The following is a 24,344-nucleotide window of genomic DNA, read 5'->3' as shown; positions in this document are numbered from 1 at the left end:
AGAGATGAGATGAGAACTCTTAGCCTGCTGGCTGTCAGTCCAATGTAACTTTGGTAAGACACCATGAATGGCGTAAGTAGTTAAAGATACTGTCGTAATTCCTATGCCCAGGAAAGAAAGAATAAGTTTACATGGAAAAATTGTATAAATATATACACACACTACATCTATTTGGTGCCTGGAAATCTGCCCCACAGTGAGGGAATTTAAGAAGCTCACCCAAGGGAAGGGTAAGACATGACTTGATCCCAGTTTCTCCCCGGCTCCTTAATTTAGCAGACAGTAGCACAGTGAGAGCCAGTGCCTGGGAAATAAAGCAAAAAAATTCTGCATAGAAACAAATCACTTCAAAGCGTGAAAGTTTCTGCTCATTGGACTAAGGGAGGTGATAGATTACATATTTTGAAGTCCTTAAATAAAGATCAGATTACATTCTAAAAATACGTGTTGCTTACCCAGATGTTACGTGATTGATATGAGAATTGTCAGATGAAATATCATGTCTTGTGCTGTATAGAAGGAAAAACTAGTTGATCACAAGGAGCTTTCTAATCTTAAAATCCATTCAGGTATTTATTCATGTTTGAATGCCTTAATTTACAAACTTAACAGTGTTATTCATGGCTTTATACAATATTTTTAGCAAGCATAAAATAGAAACAAAACAATCTCGTGCATGAATATGATCATACAGAATTTCATGCCTTTTGTAGCATTTAGATTGAGAACTCTTAAGCCATTTCAAGATCTCTGTTGCTGCCACCACAGTGTGGGTATCAATATTAACCTACTGTCCTTTATGTGTAAAGGTTACCAAAGGACCTGTGACACACGTACTTTTCCAGGGTGCCTCACAGTTAATACACAGTCCTCCCAAAAAATATTAGCTGTCAGCATTCCTGGAGTTTATGCCTGGATTTAGGGGGGAAGACAGCAATGATACTAGTAAGTGTAGCAAACCACAGGAATTTAATACTGTCAGTCTGGGTGTTTGGACTTCATGGGTTAGATTTAGATTTGCCTCGTTTGCAATCTCTCTGTAAAATGAAGGCAACGGTCTGTGTTTGCTTTCTCTGGGCAGGGAAGGTAAGAATTTATTCAATACTAAATACTTTAAAGGATGCAGCTGTATTTTAACAGAAGAGAAGAGATAAGGGAAGATAGAAGACATGACCTCCTGGCTTGAACCAGCATGAAGTGGGAGGGAGAGAAAAAAGGGTTCACCTAATGATGTGGGAGAGGAGCTGCACAAGTTTGTGGTCCCAGTCACATCATTTGATTTGTCTCACACAAGGTTCTGGTAATGGGATGTGAGAAAGAGGTCAGGAAATCATAATGGCTCTTAGCTCTTTTTAAATCTATGTCTGCTTTCTTAAGGGTACAAAGAGAAGTTGTGTTGACTCATATACCTGGTTTGTATCAGTGGAATTATATGCAGCACTGTGGTGACACTTTGCAGTCCAAGGCTTTTTCAGTTGTGCTTGTGGTCCCTCTTCCTGCCTGCCTTCCTAGCATGTTCCCATTGCACATTATGCCAGTTCATCAAAGCAGCTACTTTCATGGATGCAGAGTTATTTTGAATTAATGTACGTGGTCAACCTGTTTAACATGCCATAACTGCCTGTATTTTTAGAGGGACACATGTTGCAGCTTGTGACAGGATTAACACTGGGCTTCAGAAGGGATCTGTGGGGAAAAAAAAACCTTCTGCTGATTACAAAGCAAAGTTACACTGATGTGGAAATCATTAAAGCAACCCGCTGTGACTCGGTGGTTAAAGGACGTAAAAGACACCTTATATTATGTGCAAATCAAATGTAATGCAGGTGGAAAAAACAAACAAACTGCCAATTTTATGTATGCTCGGGGCTCATTTGAGGGAATCACAGAGCAATTGTGAGGCTGCTCTGTACAGTCTGTTATCTCCCTGGCAGAAGGAGACGTGTCTGTCCTGTGTCTTCGATGTTTCTTTCACTACTTTGTAGAGAGATGACAAGAGAGACCTTGGTGCAGCCCTCTGGACCTTTTGCTCCAAATCAAAGCTGATTCTTTCTGAAGCAGAACAACACTTCCACAGCCAAACAAGTCTCTCCAGGCACACAACTTTCTGATGAAATTCCAGCTACTGATTCATCCCACCCAGTTCACTCTTTTCCTTCAGAACACTGAATCGTATTTTCACAACTTTATAATTAAGGGGAAAAAAGGTCTTCCTGAATAAGCTTCCCAAGTTCCAAGTTTCAGAGTTCCTCAGGTTGATGATATTAAACTAGGATGGGGTTAGCGTCTTCACTGCAATGAAATTGTGTTCCACAAAAAACATTCTGCTTTTTTTTGGTTGTGTTTTGGTTTTGTTTTGTTGTTGTTTTTTTTTTTTTTCCCTTGGAGGTTGTGTCTGTCTGGCTAGCCCTTGTACAAGTTCTAAAAATATCCTTCAAAATCTCTCTCCAGATGCATGTAAAACCATCTTGTGGAAATTGTTGGAGGCTTTTAATGGACCTAAAGATGTCACTCTGATATACGAAGGGAAATCCAACTAGAATAATTTTAGGCAGAAAGGTTATGCAGTAATATCAGCAATGATATGGTAGTCTAATACCAGTCTGCTTTTAGATCTTTCTAAGTTTTAAAGTATAATAGGCTCTTTTTAATTCCTTAACCCGCCTGGGACTGGGACCTGAAAAGATTAAAAGTGGCTTAAATCCTTATACTCTCTTTTCCCTCTATCTTCAAAATTGCACTCAAGGAAAATTTTGGTATAAATATTACTATTTGTGATTATGGATTACTGCATATAAATTTCCTACTGAATCTGACCTGCTCCACTGTCCTTCATACCTCTCCAGACCATTTGAAGGGAAATTCATATGTCCTAATGAAACAAATATATATTGAAGATTGTGCAAGACAAAGATTTAAAACATATTGTATGCACTTTTCTGCACAGTTTGCAATAAGAACTGTTGATTGTTGTAAATTCAAAACTTGCATGTGTTTCTCATAGACTGAGGTTCTATGAAATGCCAAGCATAGACTAAAATATAGCCTAAAATATTAAAACATACATTAAGGACTTACCAGCTAAGTCCCACACACAAAGTTCAGTAAGTAAACCCCTTCAGGAAGAGTGTTGCTTGACCTAGTAAATAATGGTTGGGTATCTCTGAGAGGATCTGAGCCAGTATCTGCTTTTACATCAGCATGAATCAGAAGTCGCTGTATCATAGACAGTACATGCTTCATCTTACTTAGATTAAAACAGATTTTGGTGCCCAACCTTCAAGCTATTGCTGTAGATATGTTGGCTGGTCACATTCTGAAAATTGAAAGTTTTGGTTTTCATACAGTTGGTAAGTGGAATAAGTACCTTTTTGTACTTGAAACCTTGAAAGTTATCTTTTCAACTGTACCAGTAATGAAAACATACAGAAAATATTTTAATTACAGTTGGACTTTGTATGCAGTTAAGGAACAAAACTTCATTAAACAAAGTGAAACATTTCATAGAATTCCCCTGCCACATCCATATATTGTGGTAATTTACTTTGAATTTAAGAATTATGATCCTCTTTGTATGTCTCAGGTAGGAGCAGTCGTCTTCATCACATTTGTTCCTAAGTCTTTTGAATTCCAGCTTTGCATTTTCAAGGCTTTTATTAATGCAGGGACCAGCCAGATTTTCTTCATTTTAGAGGCTTGGTGGCAAAAGAAGAAAAAAAAAACCCCAAGTGATTGATTCTCTGGGGCCCAGATCTCTTCTCTGTCCTTTCAGCAGCCCCTGAAAAGCAGCAGAAGTGGTGTGGTTGTATTTCATAAATTACAGTAGGGCTTCAAACGTTGTGAGCTTGGATAATGTATCCTCCTCTCCTTTCCAAAGCATGAGAAAGTGGCTGTTGCATTGGACTGCTGTGTTGGATATAGAAGAACCACCTATTCCCCTGCACCATCTCATACTCTTACTACCATGCCGGGAAATGAAGTGTTTGTGATAAGTAAGTGGGTGGCGTTATGGTGTGTTCTTTCATGTCATTCCTGAGCAGATTCTGGACTGCAACTCCAAACTGCTCTCTAGGATCTGAAGCTATAATTCCTAGTCCTGAGGTGTCACAAGATACCTCTGTACGAACTGTGATTTTACAGCAGTCTTCCATAGATAGTGATGAACCTCAGCCAGGAAGTTCTGAGATGGATTTTTGAGTCATTTTTTGTTTTACTCTTGCTTTTCTTGGATAAGACCCTTTTACACTCTTTTTACTGATGCAATGAGGAAGGGAATCTTACAGAACCACCTCCTCTGGTTCTATGTCCAGTGTGAATTTCTTCAACCTATATGAAACTCTGCAGCCCATTTAGACAGTGGGCTAAGTCCTGCCTTGATGGATTTTGTCCAGAGCTGCAACAAAAGTGCTCTCGGAAGGGGCACATACCGGGAACATGTTTCCCACGTTTCCTGCTGTTGTGGAAGAGGAGCATCAAGCTGAAGAGGCAATGGCACCTATAAAGACCCTAAACAAGCTGTAATAGCGGAGACAGTCTAAAGGCTGGTAAGACCTGGGAAGGGGAGCATTTTCCTTGGGCAGAGATGCCTTAACATCTAATTCTTTTGCTATGACAGTATCTATATTCTTTATGAACTTGAACAGTCTCATTAGCAATTACTAATGTACATAATACATATTAGTATACCAGGGGCTTTGAGGAGATTCAGAAACCCATTCAGACAGAAGAGAAGCCTGATAAGGTGGACCAGTTTTTGACTCACAAGCTTAGCTATCCAACTAATTTGCATGAAGTTTAAGTGAGAGCCTTAAATCACAGTGAAGATGTTTCCTATGTTGTAATTAGATGAGAAACTCCTGTACAGACTTTATAGCACAGTCATGGACTCACTATATAATATATGAGTGTTTTTATATGAATATTTTATATGAATATTATGCTGTATATGTTCTGTTACAGATTACATCTTCCATTTTTCATGGCTATATGAGCCAGTAAGTCCTACAATAAAATTTCGTGTCAGCTAAAGCTGCTGTCTTATCATATACACTGCTTTAACAGACCCCAAATTCTATTGGGGCAGAATTGCCAGCATGTCCTGACCTTGGTCACACCTCTGTTCAGGCTTCGTTTTTCTCCTTTCTGAGCTTGTTTCACTCCTTTAGGAACTTTTCAATGTGTTGTGCAAAACTGCAAGCGTGACAGTTCAGCTTTTCAAGTTCTAACAAGAAAAAAACCCAAAAGATCACTCTAAAACCTCTGGTTAGGATTTCATTTTATTTGTCATCTTTTATGAACAAATTACGAAATATACTTCATTCACAAATTGGAAATATTTACAATTTCTTTACAACAAGGCATTGTTGAGGTTTTGATTTATGACGTTCTTAGAGCATTCTGTCTTTCAAAACAAAGACAGTGGTGTTGTTTTCAGCACACTGTTCATTTACACTCTGAATATGAAATGGGAGCCTTTTGGAAGAGTAATTTGCACTCTCTTTTGATATGATCTACTGGGAAACTGAGGCCGGATGCATTTGCAATGTGGGGAGGGGGACTATGCAGATGCATTGCTGGTACCTTGCCACATGATCTGAAGCCATCGTATTACACCAGGTGCTGCTAAGTGGGGAGGAGGTAAAGATCCCCCTGAGCCATCCTTCCTCTGCCCTCTTCTCTTTAGGAATCTTGTGACGGGGCTAAATGTGGGCCAGTTTAATTTCTTTTTTTGATTCTTCATGAGAAGAAGAGTCTTGAGAAGTCTATTTCAATACTGTCATAGTTCTGAAAAGTTATTTAGACAAAAAAAAAAAAGAGAGAGTAGCCAGGAAGTGAATAAATATTGTATATCCGCAAAATGTTTAGGAGACAAATTTTGAACGTATTTCTAAAAGGGGAATGCAACTGTGCTGTTCTGCAGTTGTGACACTTGAGCTGTAAAAGCTAAGATAGTTCCATTTTCTCAATCTCTTGGAGTCTCTTTTTTTCCCCGAAGAAAATTCTAAAACCACTTCTTTCCCTGGAACTTTTAAAAATCTCTTAATATACACTTCCATTATAAATCAGATGTGGGCCACCATTGCTTAGGTTGTCTGTCATTTCCTGCAACAAGAATAGAAAACACTGGTTAGAAATACAATTATTCTTTACAATTATGTGTTTGACATTTAGTTAGCTAAGGTTGTAATAAAAAATTAACAAACTTTGAATTTCAAACATTGAGCTTTCAGAAAAACTACATTTTTTATTTGGCTTGATAAATCTCACTGTAAAAAAAATATCACATTTCTTCCTATATAAATTAAGTACATTTGAAAACTGATAGACTCATTGATACTGACTGAGTTGGACATTACTCTCAGACCACATATACAGCGTTGATGGCATCCGGGCAAGTTTTGTGACGTTGTCCTTTGAAAGTGTATCAACTCAAACTTGTGTGATAATGTACAACGGAACAAGATGGTAACTGAGTCTTTGTTTCCATTCAAACCTTTTTCTGTGCTGACATGCTACAAACAGATGCCATTCGATGCTAACTGGGATAAAATTTGAGAAATAGGTGTAGATCCAAACAGGATCTAAGGATTTTGACTGCTTGCCTTGGAATGGGACTGATTTTGGTTTTCACTTAATATGCCACAATACAATTTTTAGCAGTTCAGCAGTTGCCACTCAAGTGGCAGATGAGTCATCCCAGAGCAAGATGACCTGATCATGAGTCAGAATCCTAAAGCACCTAAACCAACATTTGTTTGGAGTTAGAGTTTCTAATTCTCAAATTGCAATCCAAAGAAACTTACTTAGCAGCTGTCTAAGCCTGGAGATGGCTACATTAATTAAGCACTTCTCTGGTCTTCAAGGCTGCAAAGCCACCTGGAGCTTATACTCAGATCTGCCTTATTCTAAGCAGTCCTAGGCCTATTTCATACCAAATTGAATCAGAATGCAGAAATGATCTGCTGCTTATGTCCGATGACAGATCCCAGAGAACATCCAACTGTGCCAAGAGGAATGGGCACATGTGAAAATGCAGTTTGGGCTATTCTTTTCAAAATTCAGGTAGATGAGGTGAAGGTGCCACTGTTGGGCTAGTTCTATAATATTTGCACGAGAACCAGCAGCTCTTCTCTGCATGGAAGATTAAATTCACCTCTTCCACCTCATAGGTACAGTTGGAGAAAATGTGGATGAAAAGGGACCTGTTTGTCCCTCTTCTTGTGAAAGTTTATATGAAGAAAGTAAAGCGAGATTCATCGGGCTAAACTGAGAGAGAGAGAGAGAAAGACAGAAAGAGCAAGCCTGACTCTATAGCATAGTAGCTGAGATTTTTGGCAAAGAGAAGAAAATTCTAGGGCCCGGTGTTTATCCCTAGTCTGACTCTTTCTCTCTCTTCTTTTAGTCCACAAATACTTGATTTATAATAGTTTGGGAGGCAGAGACCAGAACTCAAGAGTTTCACATGAAGTGGAAACACTGGTGCCTCCTCTCTCAGGTGTTACCAGCTACATTTTGAAGTAGATCACAAGGCTTAATTGTTCCCTGCACAGTTTTTGAAAGAAATTATGCGCTATTCTTCGCTACAAAGTAAACTTAGGGCCATCGAACCAAGTACCCTTGCCAATTAATAGTCCTGAATCAAGCATAAGCTTCAGAGAAAATAAGGTGTGTAAACACTGAATTTTGAGCATTTTCTACCACCCAGCTCTCCATTTGGCAGGTGACGGTGTTGGATGCTTTTGTGTGGTGCCTTGTTCTCCTCATATTCTGAAGAGCAACATGCATGCCTAACACTAGCCTCAGGATCCCGGTCTGGGGGCTGTCTGCTCTGAAACAAGGCGCTATGTTTTGCCTATTTGTAGGTGCCTAAACCCTTTGTTGGATCTATGCTGAAGATAGCAGTTAGCTGGTAAAGGGACCGAGAATACCAAAGCCATTTAATATTAACTATCAGTCAGCCACAGGTTAATAGTAATGATCTGTCAGAAGGCTACTCATAAGTGAAAGTTTCCTTTTTTCAACTTTATCCCTTGAATCATCTGCAGACATCAGCTATTAGAATAACATCATAATTTCAAAAAGTATTGAAAAACATTTATTTTCCACAATACTTCTATTTTCAAAAATAAAAGTATTAATAAATTAAAAAATGTTGCTGAATTCAAGAAATGAAGGAGCACACAGATTAGAAGCAGAGTGAGTCAATGGTGGCAACATCCAAATAGGAGCATTTGGATGTCTATAACTAGGGTGAATATTTTAAATACTCAACTTACTTCCAGATTGCAGCGTTCACCACGTAGAATTATGTCACCACCTGGAAGCACCATTCCTGACTCAGAGTGACATCACAGCATCAGCCAACTTTGATTAGCTGAAACTATGACTTCCTCTTAGGGGTAGCCCTTCCTGAAGTGACATAACAACATGGTAGCTCCCTAGTGTTCAGCGTACCTTGGAGGTAACTCTGGTGTCGGGGGAACCACCGGGCAGCTGGGCAGGTCGGTTATTTCAATACCCCTCAATCTCTAATATAAATATAACAATTATACAATAAATATAGCACAAACAAATGCACATGCAGTACATGTCTATATTACTGTATATCAGTATAAATATACAAAATAGTCTTGTATATAAAACACTTTAAAGCTATTTTCTAAATCAGGGCCTAATTTAATGTAAGTTTTTAAGTAACCTTCATTATTTTTTAGGGGCATGCCTTGAGCTAATGTACTCAAACCGGCCAGCAGCAGGCTGTCACAGGCTGTAGGTCTAAGACGTCGCAGATCAGACCATCTACGCATGCATACTTGTTTCTACAACACACATTCAGGGAGTCCATCATCAGTGGGGCACATCCCACGTTCACGGAGTATGTGCAATAGGGTTGCTCTCCACATGCATCATGACCCTTCACCCAAGATAGATGGGCATCTGACAGTTCTCACTGCTAAGTGTCTTAAAAGCTCAGTAGGTGAATGGGCCAGGAAAGACAGTAGTGAACTACTGCTATACATGGTCATCTTCAGCCCAAATTGATAGGGTTGGCAAGTGTTTGTATTTTGAAAGATTTTTCTTCCCAGGCCATTTCTCTTTCTTTACTTCTCTCTTTTTATGTCAAATAGGCTTCATCGTTGTCATTGTTGAGACAAGAGCCTCTTTGAGAGGCAGGATCTAGCCTACCACCTGCAAGACCATGATCATGCTTGCTTACACAGTTCATCAGAACATTGCTTCATTTTAAAATGGGAGGGAGAAATGTATCTTTTTCCCTGATTTTATCACCCCGTTTTATGTTACTGTTTTAACTTATACTAATTTAACTTCTAAAATATGTTTCAAACATCTTCTAAGGTGAATTCAGTCTGTATTTCTACTTGGAGTCTCATCTCAGTTAAGAAACCAAAGAATAGTGACAAGTCATTTTTACTTAATGGACAATTAACTGCTATATTATGTTTTGTCAAGGAATCAGAAAACGTTCTACAGTCTGAATTAATCCTTGTTCTGCTGTTCAGAGGTCTCAGTAGATGTGATACAGACTGTTGAAGTTAACTATAATGCAGACTTGCATGGGGAGGTTTAGATGGGCAGGCTGCTTGACTTTTGTTCCCTTCTTTACTCATTTCTTAAATGAAAGTTGTTGGATATGAAGTCTAAACGTAGACCACAGGGTGTCAGTGAACATTTTACTCCTCAAATATTAATCATATCTGTAAATCCAAGGAGCTGAATTAAAGAATTCTATTCACTTAATTCTTTTGGCCCTACATGCTCAACTTTGGGAGCTTTAGTTTCAGCACCTAAACATAGACCTAGACACCTTGGAAACCTTCCTTTTAAGAGAAAGGCAGTAAATGCTCAGTGCTGCGTCAAATCCGACCAGTTTCATTTAGGTGTCTAAATATGCCCTTAGGTGCTTAGGTTTAGTCATCTAGGTTTGTGAACTGTGGCTTTTGTGTTTAAACAACCTACTTTATAAGCTGAGTACTTGGGAGAGGAAGAAATTGATTAAATCCTGGAAGCATGCAATGATGTGGTTACAGAAAGCATTCTGTGCTTTTTCACAGTACAACACATGAGAATCCATATTAATAAGGCTTCCAATTATTTATGAAGTGCTATATTTAGCAGCTAAGCCCTTGAATAGCTATACAATGGAATTATGTTGAAAATGGATGTACTTCATTGAAATGGATGTACTGCAAATATACAGTATCTAAAAATAACTCCATATAATGCAACATAATAAAGCTTATACAGAATGGCAGCGTTTCATTTCCCAGAAGCTCTTTCTCATATAAAACTGAAAACTGAATACACCTCTTGCCAATTGTAAATGTTAATACATACAGCGGCATTGTAGGAGAAGCAGAACAAATAAGGGAGGACACACAACTCACTTTTTCTGCCATTTCATGGGAGTGATGCAATGAATGTTCTCTTTCTGAGAACATTCGCCTTTGTTCATAGCTGGCTAGCCGACAAGTGAGCCATGAAGAAAGGGTGCAACCACCAATTCCAATGCATGCAAGAGACATGGAGGCAAGATGCAAAGAATAGAGAGCAGACGACTTCTTTGTCAGAGCACGAAGAAATTGAAAATTTAAGATTCCTCCGATTAGTCCACAGATGCAACAGGCAGAAAAAAGTATCATCTGTCAGGAAAGACAAGAGAGTTTATGTCACAGTAACATTTTTCAGAGACAGATTCATTCATACAAAAAATGACACTAACATTCAATGCTTCGATAGCATCATGGATTGCAAAACACTTCACAGACAGTCATTTTTAACTCCCTCGGCTCCCACAGAGCTCCAAGGGAATACAATACCTTCTGGTGTACAGGAGTTAAGATTGATGTTGCATGTAAGATAAAGTTGGGTAGAATGAGTTGCTCATGTTAAAAGCTAGCCAGTGGAAGGACTACTAGGACATAAATCTGATTTACAGCATTTCATTCAAAACGATAACATGACAGAATGTGTCGTAATTTTCTATTGTGCAGTTTCTCACCACTCCGCAGGAGTGAACGCCTCATACTCGCATTGCATCTCTTTTGTGCGCCATCTGACTCTGCCTCTTGTTCAATTCTAATTTGTTCATTCAGAGAGCAGTTTGGAGGCTTTCTACAGTTTTTGTGGGCATTTCAAAAGTGTTCAAGGTGAATGTGCTGGACAAAGAAGCAACAGAAACAACAAAGAAATCTGTGATGCAGCTCTGCAGAAGGTCAGCATGGTGACTGTGTTTGTTTGTTTGTTTGTTTGCAACTTGGTTAAAATGTTTCAGGGAACTTCAGAAGAATGTGAAACAGGCCGCAATTAATGAGACATGCTTAAAGACCTCCTATCACTTTAATCACAAAGATGCCACCCTGGTTCAGGATGTCCTTGAGCCACAAATGACTCGAGTGCAAAAGACCTTATTACAAAGACATTGCTAAATTATTGTCTTCTTCACTTCCCTTGATATTGCCGGCCTGTCAGATGTTGATCTAGATGGGCCTTTGATGTTACTCAATATGGCTTTGTATATGTACTTATCTACGGTGGTAGGAACAACTTATGGAGCCTCACAGACCACTTCTGTACACGACTGGGATGAGAATTTCATCAGGAGTGTGGCGTTCAGGCAGTATGCTGCAGTCCACTGGGAAGTGACTATTCTAGGAGACCACCAGACAGCTTTTAGAAACTGGTCATGGTCCGCATGCTTTAAGAAATTAGACTGTCGTCGTAAACGGGTTTAACTCATTGGTATTCAAAAATTATATGAGAGAGATCTTGACTCCCTTCACACTTACGCTGGTATTACGTGACTGCCATCTGTATATGGCAGAATAATCAAACTGACAGAAAATTAAGCCAGACATTATCACTTACAGTAAGAGCATGTTTTTAACATAAAGTTCTGCTATGACTTGTTGAGTAATGGCACCATTTTGTGGCAGTCAGAAAAATGACTGTACTTCTGATTCTTAGAAGAGACAGAAAACATTCACCATCCCTTTAGAACTGGCTAATTAATGATTCTGATTGCAAAAATAATTTACTAAAATAGTGAAGAGCTATGATATCTAGAAGCAAACCTGGTCAGCAGCTTCATTGAGGTGGCAGCCCAGTCATGGCACACTTCATAGAAATGGGTTTTTAAAGGAGAGAAGTTACAATCCAGTGAAGTTATTGGGGAACTTTTATTGACTTGACATAAATTTGTGTCAAGAGGTTTTCCATCCATGTTTATCCAGACAGGGATAAATAGGGATGTGTGTCTTGAACAGACATGACCTAAAATAGGCCATTTCAGAACTGCCTTGTTTTGCTTGATTAACCCAAAGTGCTGATTGCTTTTTTGGATTGCTGACTTGCAATTTTTATTGATTTTTTTATCAGAAACACTTGGACACAGGAAGCACCCAGTAAGGAATTCAAGTTAGATAAGTATGCCTTTCAAATACTTATGTCTTATATATGCAGTGGAAAAACTTACAACAAGTCCAGATTTTTTTTTTGCGCACAGTATTCCACATATGCCACAAAGCAGAAACTGCAAAGAAAAAAACCCAACAATTATTTCATCATTTAAGGTCTTGAGTTTAAATCCTACTGTATTGCTGTAGTGGTGACCACAATGGTAGGTTAGGCAACGGTTACAGTTGTTGTCAGCATTTTTATCACAAACCTTATGTTTCAGGAAGTTATAACTCAACCATAAACACACTTATCCGAGAAGAAGAAACTGGAATGAGAAGTGAGACTGAGGATGATTACTCATAAAAAAAAATAAATCCTACTTTTAATCTGCTTGGGTAAACAAAACATGAAAAAAACCCACAATGTTGCAAGATGCCTTTTTACTCTTTTGTTTTCCTCAGAAAAGTTTAGCAAGGTAATAGACAGTGATCCAAATCATGTGCTTTCAAGCATAGCTGAGGTACTTAATGCCCTGATCCTATTGTGTGAACCACTGAGGGATCATACATGGGTTGTTGTCCTCAAGCCAGTGGAACTCAGGGCAAGAATGCAATTCAATCACCTCCATGGGTGCATGTGTAAATATGAGTACCTCTGTTGGTGTGGCTACACTGAACATGCAGGAAAATCTGTTTCAGATTCTAGATAGCCCACTCTGCAAGAGATAGCATGAAGGTATCTGTACTTTTTTCATGTAGTTCCTGTGCACAAACTGATCTGCTAATTGTCTCATCAAGCATTAGGCTAAAACTGATTAACAAAAACAAAAACAGGGATATGAATAATAGGTGTTAATGCTTTTTAGTGACCTACATTAAAGACAAATGACATTCTCTGATGTCTCTTTTTCCTTCTCCAAAAAAGTTTGATGAGGGAAACAGTGAACAGTCCCTTAGGGAACAGTGGTGGTAGGAACTACATTGGTTATATAAAAGCAGTAAGGTCTTCTCCAGGTGTTTGTAATATTGTCAAAAGATTTCTTCAATACTTCATAAACTCTTTTATTAAGAAATCTATGCTACCTTTTTTTCAGTAAAGCTAAACCTACACTCCTATTGGGAAGCAATTTCATGGTTTTAAAACTGGATTTTTCCACATCCTTTTTGCACTGAGATGGTGTTTCTAGCAAAAGGCTCTACTTGACCTCGATTTAGGATTAAATCATAGAACAGACCTGGCTGTTACATAAGAAATGAAAAAAAAGAGAGCAGTTTCTATACAACATTCAGGCTCTAATATATTGCACGTACATCTCATTTACCCTCCAAAATATTGCAACTTCAGTATCTCAGTTGTGGAGATGCTTTAATACATAGTTTATCTCCCTCCAGCTAAATTAGTTCATGCATATAGCTAAGCATAAGCCTTGAGATGTATTTTTACTCTGTTAGGCCCGTTGAATCAGTTCCCCACAATGCATATGGTTCAATTTTGTATATTATTTACCTCTACACTAATCATGGGGCGTGGACTTAATACCAATCTGATTGTGGAGGAGGCTGGGTCATGTAAACCATGGCGCTGAATGGCTCAGGACATGCAACTGGTAATTGCCACTAGAGTTCACCCACTGGAATAACAATCAAAAGAACAATAGGTAGGGCTCCCTCTGCCCCTTTCCCACAAGCAGAGGAGATTTTGGCTCAGAACTATCACACCTGCCTTGTAATTTTTCTCTCCAGCTTCCTGTGAAGTTTTGGAGTTTCAATCCCAGTCCTGTCATTGCAGATTGTCTTCAACTGAAGGCATGCTTAAGATTTTCAAATGTAGTGTTTTGTATTTCTCAACACTAATGCAGAAACCTCAAAAAAAAATTGTGTTGAAGACATCACTGTAATTAAGTTGTATTCGGTCAGACTTGATAAAGCAGATTAATATCATTTCTCTCTGTAGTGATTGAATAAGAATAAGATGAAAATTCTGTATGATGAAAAATGTATGAGTTCTGGAAATCTTACAGAAAGGAGCTGGAAGACACCATCAAAGATAGTTTCAACTTGTAACAAGCGTAAGTTAACTAGTTTTAAAAGCTGGGGTTTTGATAATTTACCTTGAAAACTGAAGGAATAGGTCACCCATTTTTTTCAAGAATGCTCTAATTCTGCTGTTTCTACTAGAGTCAATTGATTTTTGCCATTGATTTCAGTTGGAGAAGACTTTCTGCTTCCATTGTACAGTCTTTGTTAGCCAGAAGGGAATGCAACAAACATTCTCTGTACTTCTACAAGTTACATTAGCCTTGCATACGACCAAAGGAGCAACAAGCAAATTACAGATTCACTCAGCATTAGAACCCATCAGTTTGGGCAGTTCTGTTATTCTTTACTAGGACAGAACACATATCTTTCCAAACCACCTTTATGTAGTGTCATATACATATATATTACCTAAGCTATTTCCCAGTTGAAATCCAAAGAATAGTGAATGAGCTAATCTGCAAGCCCTAAGGTACTGGATTCTCAAAAATAAGGAGTGACTACTGTATTCCATAGTTGTTAAAGTATCTGAGGGTCTACTTGGAGTAATAATCTGCATGCAAGAGTCAAATGTACATTAACTTTGCTGATGATACTAAATTGGGAGGAGCTGTGGACTCCCTTGAGGGTAGAGAGGCCTTACAGAGAGATCTGGATAGACTAGAGAGCTGGGCAATCACCAACCATATGAAATTTAACAAGAACAAGTGCCGGATTCTGCACCTGGGATGGCGTAATCCCGGTTGTACATACAAATTGCATGATGAGAGGCTAGAGAGGAGCCCCATGGAAAGAGATCTGGGGGCCTGGGTTGATGTCAAGTTGAATATGAGTCAGTAGTGACTGACTCATGTTCAACTTGACAAAAGGGCCAACTGTGTCCTGGGGTGCATCAAGCACAGCATAGTTAGCCAGTTGAGGGAGGTGATTATCCCACTCTACAATGCACTGGTGTGGTCCCACCTCAATAACTGTATGCGGTTTTGGGCACCTCAATATGAGGACATCAGACCATTAGACTGTGTCCAGAGGAGGACGACCAAGATGGTGAAAGGCCTTGAGGGCAAGACTTACAATGAGCAGCTGAGGTCACTTGGTTTGTTCAGCTTGCAGAAGAGAAGGCTGAGGGGTGACCTCATCACAGTCTACAACTTCCTCAAGGTAGCAATTTCCTCTCTCTGGTGACCAGTGATAGGACATGAGGAAATGGAATGAAGCTGTGTCAGAGGAGGTTCAGATTGGACATTAGGAAAAGGTTTTTTGCTGAGAGGGTGGTTGGTCACTGGAACAGGCTCCCCATGGAAGTGGTCATGGCACCAACTCTGTCAGAGTTTAAGGAGCATCTGGACAATGCTCTTAATCATATGGTTTAGTTTTAGATAGTCCTGTGAGGACCAGGGAGTTGGACTCAATGACCTTTATGGATCCCTTCCAACTTGAGATATTCTATGATTCTCTGATTCTATAATAATATTTTATTCTGTCAGGGTCTGTATGTATACTCTGTATGTATTTTCTCTCTCTGTACTTCTACAATATTTTTATATATATATATACAAGGAATAATGTGTCCTGTACTTAAAGAACCCAACAGAGAACTCGGAGTTGGGTGTTGGTTCTTCCACATTCTTCTTTGTGAGCTTGGGAAGTTCATGCCAAAGGTTTATAATCTGTATGACTACGAGACAAGCAAGTTGTGAAACTGAATGCATTAGTGTGCCTGAACATGTTAAAAACCTTGGAAGAAAAGCATTTGGGCAGTAGAAAAGGGTTAATATTATTTGATATTTTTTGATGATAGTGTGCTACATTCACAGAGAAAAGGCTTGCCCCAAACCAGTATGGTTATTTATTTATTGCAGCAGGCATCTTGCTATTAAAACCAATTGATGAATTTGAGCCACAGTGTCAGGCAATTAAACCTTATACAAAGCTTTGAAATCATTGAGACAAGTTTACCTCTCTCTTCTGAGACTGCAGAGGATTCTGATCCACTGGAAGCAGTGGAAACCTTCTTTACAGAGAGAATACTAGCAATACCCAGGGCTTGGGAACACTGCTCATGCAGAGTTGCCTTAGCCAGGCTTCTCAGTGTAGACACGTCTAGAAGGGTTAGGAATACAGTGGGACATTATGTGATTGACTCTGATCATTGCTTTTGATAGAACAGCTAGGGACTTAGGAATTTCTTTGGTGGTGCTATAGTAATTTCCTGTAAAATTTTTGATGTCGCAGTGTTGTGATCAGCAGTAGTGAAAAGTAGATGGGAGAGACTACACTATCTCTTTGTACCAGAAAAAGGATGTGAGTACAAATCAGACTCAAAAGAAATTTCCTATGATCCTGTTTGTCTTTTAATGTTGAACTCTTCTGTTTTATACTACTGCCAACTGGAATACAGCCACCAGGGGCTCTGCTGTCTTGCTGCTCGTTGTTCTTGGCTATTCTGAAAGACTTTATGTCAATATGACATACCATTTAAACTTTACTTGTAACTGTTAAGCTACTCTGAACTACAGTTTACCCATGACTAACTAATACTGTCATGGTGAGGACTTGCTCCTTTCTACAGGATCATTGATTATCCTCGGTCAATTTTTACCAACTTCGTGCACTCTTTAAATGTAGTTACATTTTCTAACCATGTCAAACCTGATGTAAGTTAAGGCAAACATACACTGAAAATACAGTAAATTGGGAGTGGAAAAGAAATATATCACTGAAGATAAGCTCCTTATAAAGAATGATCAATTGTTGAAGTGTTCACAATTCATGTTGAGAATAAGGCTAAAACACTCCATGAAGGATAAGCTAAATTAATAAGCCCACCAAAATGCCCTGTAAGCCAGAGAGGGACCTTCAGCTGGGACTTGTTGAAACAGATGTTTCACTGTTGGACTTTCTTTTTAATTATTATTCGTTAGAAAAATCATAAAGGCTAAAGATACCAAATCTCACTTAAAAACCTACATAGATCACTATTTGCAACCAATTCCCATTAATTCTGGGATTACTTTTGGTGAAGGACTTATTCATACCTCTTACGATACATGATGTTTCATGTCAAGACTGGCAGAGGAGGCAGGGATTGAATGTATCATCCAATAATAGATAAAGCAGAACCACTCTTGGGCGATGGGTAAAAAATAATAAAAAAAGATACTGCAAAGCACAAAAGGTACTTAGAGACTAGTGGGCTGTGAATGCCTCAGTCTCCCTTTCAGTAAAGTTTTTCCAGGGACCTAGCAGCGTCAGAGCCCATCTGGTAGCACTAGTGTGACTGCAAGGTGATGCAGTAGTGTCTAATTGTCTGTGGAGTCTTTGCCATTCACACTGCATCTGTGCCTGCTTATGTTCAATATGCATATTTGAAAATCTGTCTTTTGGTCTCTTGAACTTTGGAATAAAGAACCAAAGACCTCCCAGAAAAGGGGAATGTTTATTTTGAGCCTGCTTCAATTTATTTTATATTAAATATCAGCTTGAAACAAAACCTCAGATTTAAACACCCAGAAATTTTGGTAGGGAGGCTGAAATCTCAATTTAGATTCAAGTTCTGTGGTTTGGATCCATCCCTGTTTCATATTTTCTGGAACAAAAGACTTGACCTCATTTATTTTCTCCTGGAAAAAAGGGGCTTTCTTACTGGTAGTCTGAAAAAAAAGATTCAGTTTTAGTTATATCTGCAGAGAGCCAAAGATTTGTTGGTTTCCATCATGCAGAAGAAAAGGAACTATTTTTATTTTGTATATTGAACTTAAGAAACCTTTCTTTCTTCTATTTTGAGGAGGCAAAAGCAATGGTGAGTGTATTTCCCTTGAGAAAATGAAAACTGTCTATGGAAAATCTTTCTGGAGAAAGGCTGAAGAAAATAGTAGAGAAAACCTGTTGAATATAAGGACTGCTTGATCCCTGGGTAGCGTTCATGACAAAGAAGCAGCCCAAACTACATAAACTATGTGGAAAGCCCTCCAGTATTCTGGGTCATCCACATGTATCTGTTGAAATAGAGGAAGGGAAATTATTCCAAATTTGAATACATCACAGTGAAAGTGGCAAGCGTATCATACCTATTCAAATAATCCCCCACTTGGAAGAATAAACAATCAAGACAGAATCAACAGCTTCACTTCTGCCTAATCTTGTTGGGGGTAAACCAGCAAATCTGTGTTTTACACTAAAAAAACTGTATAAACATGTAACTGCCATGAGAAGACCCAGGAATTTGAAATTAGTAATGTCTAGAAAGGACCATGCTATTTAATAACCTTGTTGCTTCAGCTCCATCCAAATGAGATAAAAGATGAAATCCCTAATGGATGAACTGAGCAGAGAATGTGTCTCTAATTGTAACTCTTCTTCAAAGAGGTATTTCAGTACAAGGATTATGTTTTCTTAATGCAGACATAAAGGGCACAGAATCCACTCATGAAAACAAAGGCATCAAACTAGAGAAAAATGACAATGGGCAAAAAGAGCAAACCAAATAGGTTTGCCTGTTACCTCCATGGAGAAACACAATAATCTTTGCAAAAGGCAAGTGGAAACTTCTAATAATGTTGTTGTCCCATGGAAGGAGTTGTGGGCACAGGAATGTCTAGCTGGCTGCAAGTCATCCAGATCCAACATCATAAGCAACAGCATTGCCACAATCCAACCCTGTGTCCCACGAAATCTGTCATGCTGAGAGGGGGGCTCTGCTATTTGAAGTGAGACATACTGTTAAAACATGTCTAAGCTGAGCTCATACCTTGACCTGGCAGTGTGCTACCAGGTCATATTAGCTGATGCAATGCTACAATTCCTACTGATTTGCCAGATTCAAGCCAGATTCAGGCAGTTTAAAATCCATCCCAGTCCATGTGATTAGTGTTTCCTTTAGTCTGGTTCTAAGACTGCAGAGATGCCTTAAAAATGGGAAATGTTTTTAGAAACACTCAAGAAAACTTAGAAGTGGGTCTCTGAACCTGAAAGTCTACCTGCCATCAGTGACTGGAAAAAACTCTGCTTATATGGAAAAACACTCAAATTCTCAGCACAAGATAATAATATTTATTTACTGGTTTAGGGCTATCAGAATAAAAAATAGTAAACAATGCTTTTTGTTGTTTTTTAAATCAAATATTTAGTTTAGACTATGACTGCTTTCTTCTCTAAAAGTAATAAAGATTATTTCCTGCAGGTGAACTAAAGTTTTAGCTCAGCAAAAGATTTAAGCATATGCTTAAGTCAGTCTATATTCAGCAAATCCTCTTAAATACAAGCCAGATACTACAAGTCCCCTTGGATAGACTGTCTTCGATATTGGTTTGTGCTTCTGGAGGATCTGAATCATAAAGAAAACCTACTGAAAGACTCATCAGCTGGAATGAATTGTCCCGGTTCCATGCAAGGCAAGAAGCTCCCATGCTGGATACATCCTCCCTCATCTATAGGTATAGAACATTCTCCAGCTTCCACTGAGCTCACTGACAGTGCTGCGATTCATTTCATCAGGAGCAGGAGCCAGCCAGAAATATGGTCAGTTTGATGAAAATGCAATACACATGTTAAAATAAAGTAGGATCACATCTGCATTTTGTCTGCATGCTAAACAATAATGTGAACTTTTTAGTGTTCTTTTGGAAAAAAAAAAATAGTTTGACTGTTCTTTCCAAAGGAAACTTGGCAGCAGTAAAAACTAGATGCAAAATTTAATGTTTTAAAATTTTAGGCCACCAACATTGATTTAACAGTCTAAAATGATGTTCTTGCTCTGGGAGTGTTCCATACACTGACTGAATCTTTTTCCTTTCCTTCAATTCCTGGATAAAAAAAAGTAATTGAAATAAAATATTTCAAGTGCCAACTTGGAGCAAATTTCTGTAGCCAAACTATAAATGCAGATTTTTAATGGGCATGCAGACTTCCACTGTGGTACAATCACAAATCATGTAATCTATAACTCTGCCCCTACAGGCAGAGTGACCAACATATCTGTCATAGTAAGGGAAGAAACTATTGCTCTTGAGGGGCATAGCCATAAGGGAATCATCAGGTCTCCTTGCATATGAAGATAGATGGCATATTTGACTAAAGATGTGGCTTTTTTCTCTCGTTCTCTCCCTCTGTGAGAGAATCTCAAGAATTTATTCACCACTGCAGAATAAAGGAGAATTAGAGCCATATACGTGCATGTGTGAATGTATAGTCACTAAACATAATAATAGTGATGCAATAATTACGTTCAAAATATAGATGTGAAAGTGTATGACCATTTAAAAAATATCTGTGAATACTTTTTGAAAGATTATCTTCTGATTTTTTTGTTTGTGCAAAAGCCTTTGCTATGGATGCTGTCATTCTTGCTTAGTGGTTCAGCATGCTCATTGGATCATTTCTATGGTACGTCACATAACTGACTTGGAATGGTGGATTTTAGAAATATACCTCGATTTCTGGAAAAAAATCTGGGAGGCACTGAGTACAGCCTGTGGGGTAGATTATACCAATGCAATCACAACAAACGGAAAGAAAATCCAGAAATCAACAACATGTTCACCTTTGGGTTTATGGGACTCTTTTTTTTTTTTTTTAATTTGGCAGCTGTGACCTATTTTTAAAAGAACAGATTGAATATGATGTAAAATAGATTGGATAGTCACCACCACATGCTCCAGATAATTTGAGAAGTCAGTCACACCTTCAGTTGTTTTCTTTTGGCTACTTTTTAAACAACTCTTACTATCTTAATCCAGCTCAATTCCAATGAGAATAACAAATTTAGAAACTACTTTCCCATTTCCATGCATTTTTGATGTAGACATTGTCTAGGCTTTCCATTTCTTCATTCTTGTCTACTCCGCTTTCCCTGGCTTGTGTATACATAACGCATGGCGTGCAATGATCAGAGCATTTCAGCCCATACTTAACTTCACTTGTATCTCTAATCCTATGGGAGGGATTCACATGCTTAAAGTTAGGTCTGTTAGTAAATTATCTGGTTGAATGGAGACAGTGAACAATAAGAACAACTTTTAAGAAGAAAGCTAATGTGCGTCAAATGCAAAGCTTCATAGGGAGGCAAGCATAGGAGATAGCATGTGCATGATTTTAAGATGCCCAAATTGTAGGAATTCAGGTTAAGGTTTCCATGGTGATGCTATCTTCATCTACTTCCTTATGTACCTGTGCCTCTGCTGAGTTCCACCCACATAAGTAAAGGATAGAAGAGGGTCAAAAGTTTTCAGTCTATTTCCAGGTAAATTACAACAGGAGACATGACACTGTTCAACTTAACTCCAGTGTTTTGCATCCTAACATGTCCAAGTATCAGCTTTTCCTTTAATGTCTCTTTCTTTTCCTTATTGTTAAAGGAAAACCTTGATTCAAGAGTGCAAGGCGTATTCTTTAATACAGGCAACATGAGCTCACTGTAAGATCCAGTGAGCATTTTATGCCATTTCCACAGCAGGACAATTCTGAGGATTATGCAAACAAATCTGTCTCCAGTTGTTTTAATTTGGACCTAGTTACTCACGGCCCTAAGCATCCCTGGAGAATGGTAGATCTCTGGCTCCTTTCTTGTCCTGTCTCACCTGCTAGTCCTCTAGTCAGTCAAACACAACCCAACAGATAATTTAAACTGCTGGAGTGGTACAAAGAGGGTGCCATAATGGTGAGAATTTAGACCAAAGATCTTTAGTTCAAGGCAAAGTAAGCAAGCCTTTATAACCATGTCACCCCACTGCATACCACTGTGGCTTGTCATTTCCTCTACTACATGAAGCATAAGCTGCTTGCTTCCACTTTACAGTTTCTTTGTGGCCTGTCTCTGCCTAGCCAGCCTCCAGTTGTTTGCTGAGTTCCTAGCAGCTGATGGCTGAGTTCCCTGCTTCTGCTGGCTCTGGTTGTGGGCATCCTTCACCCACTTGTTACACTTTCAAACAAGTCCCTTTGTGTTCCCTTCCATGCCTCTTCATTCACATATGGGAATAATTTCCTATAAACACCTGCAAAATCACTTCATTATCCTCTGTCTTACTCCTCTCTAAAACTCTACCTACAAACAGCCTCAAATCAGCCAGACTGCTGGTGTTTAATGCGACCACCTGTTATACCAATCAATTTTGGCTTGTTGTTCCTTTACACTCCCTTACACCATTTTATCTTATATCTCGCTCTTGCTTTGATTATAAGGTCCTTGGAGCCAACAACTAATGTAATAGGATCTTAATCTATGGCTAGTACAAACTCTGGGGTAACAGAAGGCGTAAAAATGAATGAGGCAGTTGTGCAGGAAATGTGCATCGTCATGAAATGGTATCAGCTGTGATACCATTGTCACAAAATGCAATCACTGCATAAAATACTGATCTCACTGACTGATCAAAACTCTTTGACTTCAGTGAAACCCAGGATATTGCCCTCTGTCATTAAATCTTCAGACAGACACATGTTTTTTGAGTAATCTTTTTTCTTCATCAGCAATGATCAGAAACCTCCCTCTTCGAAGTGATTTTGATAATATCATTACCTGTTGGCTACTGTCTTGTCTTATCTGCTCTTCATTCTCATTTCTCACCTACCTGCTCTGCAGTGCAGGATTATATGGGTGTTTATATACTGTCAAAAATATTTATGACTTGTCAATAATTAACAATTATTGACAATGAGAATATTACATGAAGCACTTTGTCAGAATGAATCTATAAACTACAGGCGGTTACTCTGATGAATAACCAAGAGTGTTTTGCATTTATCATCTTATCTCAAGCAAAGCAAACAATCCTTTTAGAAATACTGCTGTACAATCCAAGCTGGCCAAAACCAGCTTTGGAGTCCAAAAATGCCCACTCATGTTTAGGCTGAATATTCAGTATTTTCTACTCTTTGTTTCATAAATATAAATAACCATTTGGAGGAAAATTCTTCCTAGAAACATGCATATCTCACACTGAAAAAATAAGAAAGGTTTTTGAGAAGTGAGAAATGCTCTGTGATATGCACATGCTGCTTCTATTAACCCATTATTGGTGTTTGATTTTTTTGTTCATTTTACTAGAAGCTCGGGTGCCCAGATCATGAGAACATATCTTTCCTTTTCCTTCCCTTTTCCTCTTTATCTCTTTCGTCCAAAGGCTCAGAACTCAGCTGACATACCCTTGCCATTATTTTAAAACACCTTTTGACAGTCTCATCAGAAGCGGTAGGGCTGTTCTTTTTTAAAAGCAAAACTCACAATCAATTTAAAGATTGAGAGCTACGGCCCATGTTCCACTCGAGGCATCAGGCTTTCCCAGGTGTGAAAATGGGTTCACAGAAAGTTCAGTTGTTCACAGCAAAATTGAAAAATGAAAAGGAGCGAGAAGAAAGGGTCTCCCCCCGCCAACACAAACATCCGTCTCTCCCCGCCGTGCCTCCTCCCTCGCCCCACGAGTATGCAGACCGTACCCCATGCACATCGGAAATGGACCCGGCGAGGCTCTCGGCGCAGCATGCACACGCGGAAGGGAAGGAGAGGGAAAGGAGAGGGATGCCTTCGCACGGTCTGACCATCACCATAAAGAGTTAAAGAGAGAGTGAAATGGCTAACGTACACACACCCCGCTCCATACCGGAGAAGAGTCTCCCAGCTGAGGTTTATGCTCTGTGAGGACCAGGCTGAAACTGACCGCCCCCACGGCCACGCTGGACACCCCTAACCCTATCTCCAGCACGGAGAGCACCAGGAGGCTCCCGATGATCTGGCTGCTGGTGCACATCCTCCCTCGGTCATCCTTCCTTCCCGATCAGCCGGGGAAACCGTGCATCCGCCTTCTCCTCCGGCGCTCCCGCGGCCCTAAGTCGCCCCCAAACTTTTCTTCCTTCGCCGGCAGCCGGGGCGGAGCGGCGCATCCGCGGCCGGCGGTC

At 39.2% G+C, this 24,344-nt stretch overlaps 1 protein-coding gene across 3 annotated transcripts; it reads right to left on the bottom strand.

The window, feature by feature from the left end:
• Positions 1-5,260: 5,260 nt before the first annotated feature.
• TMEM196 (transmembrane protein 196) lies at positions 5,261-24,342 on the bottom strand. 3 transcript variants are annotated; one of them, XM_010286922.1, is made up of 5 exons: positions 24,038-24,271; positions 12,494-12,550; positions 10,407-10,661; positions 8,455-8,528; positions 5,261-6,102 (listed from the first exon to the last, which is right to left on the bottom strand). In XM_010286922.1, exons 1-5 carry the CDS (start codon positions 24,194-24,196, stop codon positions 6,096-6,098), a joined length of 552 nt encoding a protein of 183 aa, XP_010285224.1. In that variant the 5' UTR covers positions 24,197-24,271; the 3' UTR covers positions 5,261-6,095. The 3 variants fall into 3 exon arrangements, with proteins under 3 accessions (XP_010285224.1, XP_010285232.1, XP_010285240.1); XM_010286930.1 differs by lacking the exon at positions 8,455-8,528 and having other exon boundaries at positions 24,032-24,342; XM_010286938.1 differs by lacking the exon at positions 8,455-8,528 and having other exon boundaries at positions 24,050-24,342.
• Between the last annotated feature and the right edge of the window lie 2 nt (positions 24,343-24,344).

The sequence above is a fragment of the Phaethon lepturus genome, unplaced genomic scaffold (genome assembly GCF_000687285.1).
Source record: "Phaethon lepturus isolate BGI_N335 unplaced genomic scaffold, ASM68728v1 scaffold4510, whole genome shotgun sequence".
Lineage (NCBI taxonomy): Eukaryota > Metazoa > Chordata > Aves > Phaethontiformes > Phaethontidae > Phaethon > Phaethon lepturus.
Note: the sequence above shows the minus strand (reverse complement) of the source record. Positions and strands in the feature narration are given on the sequence as shown.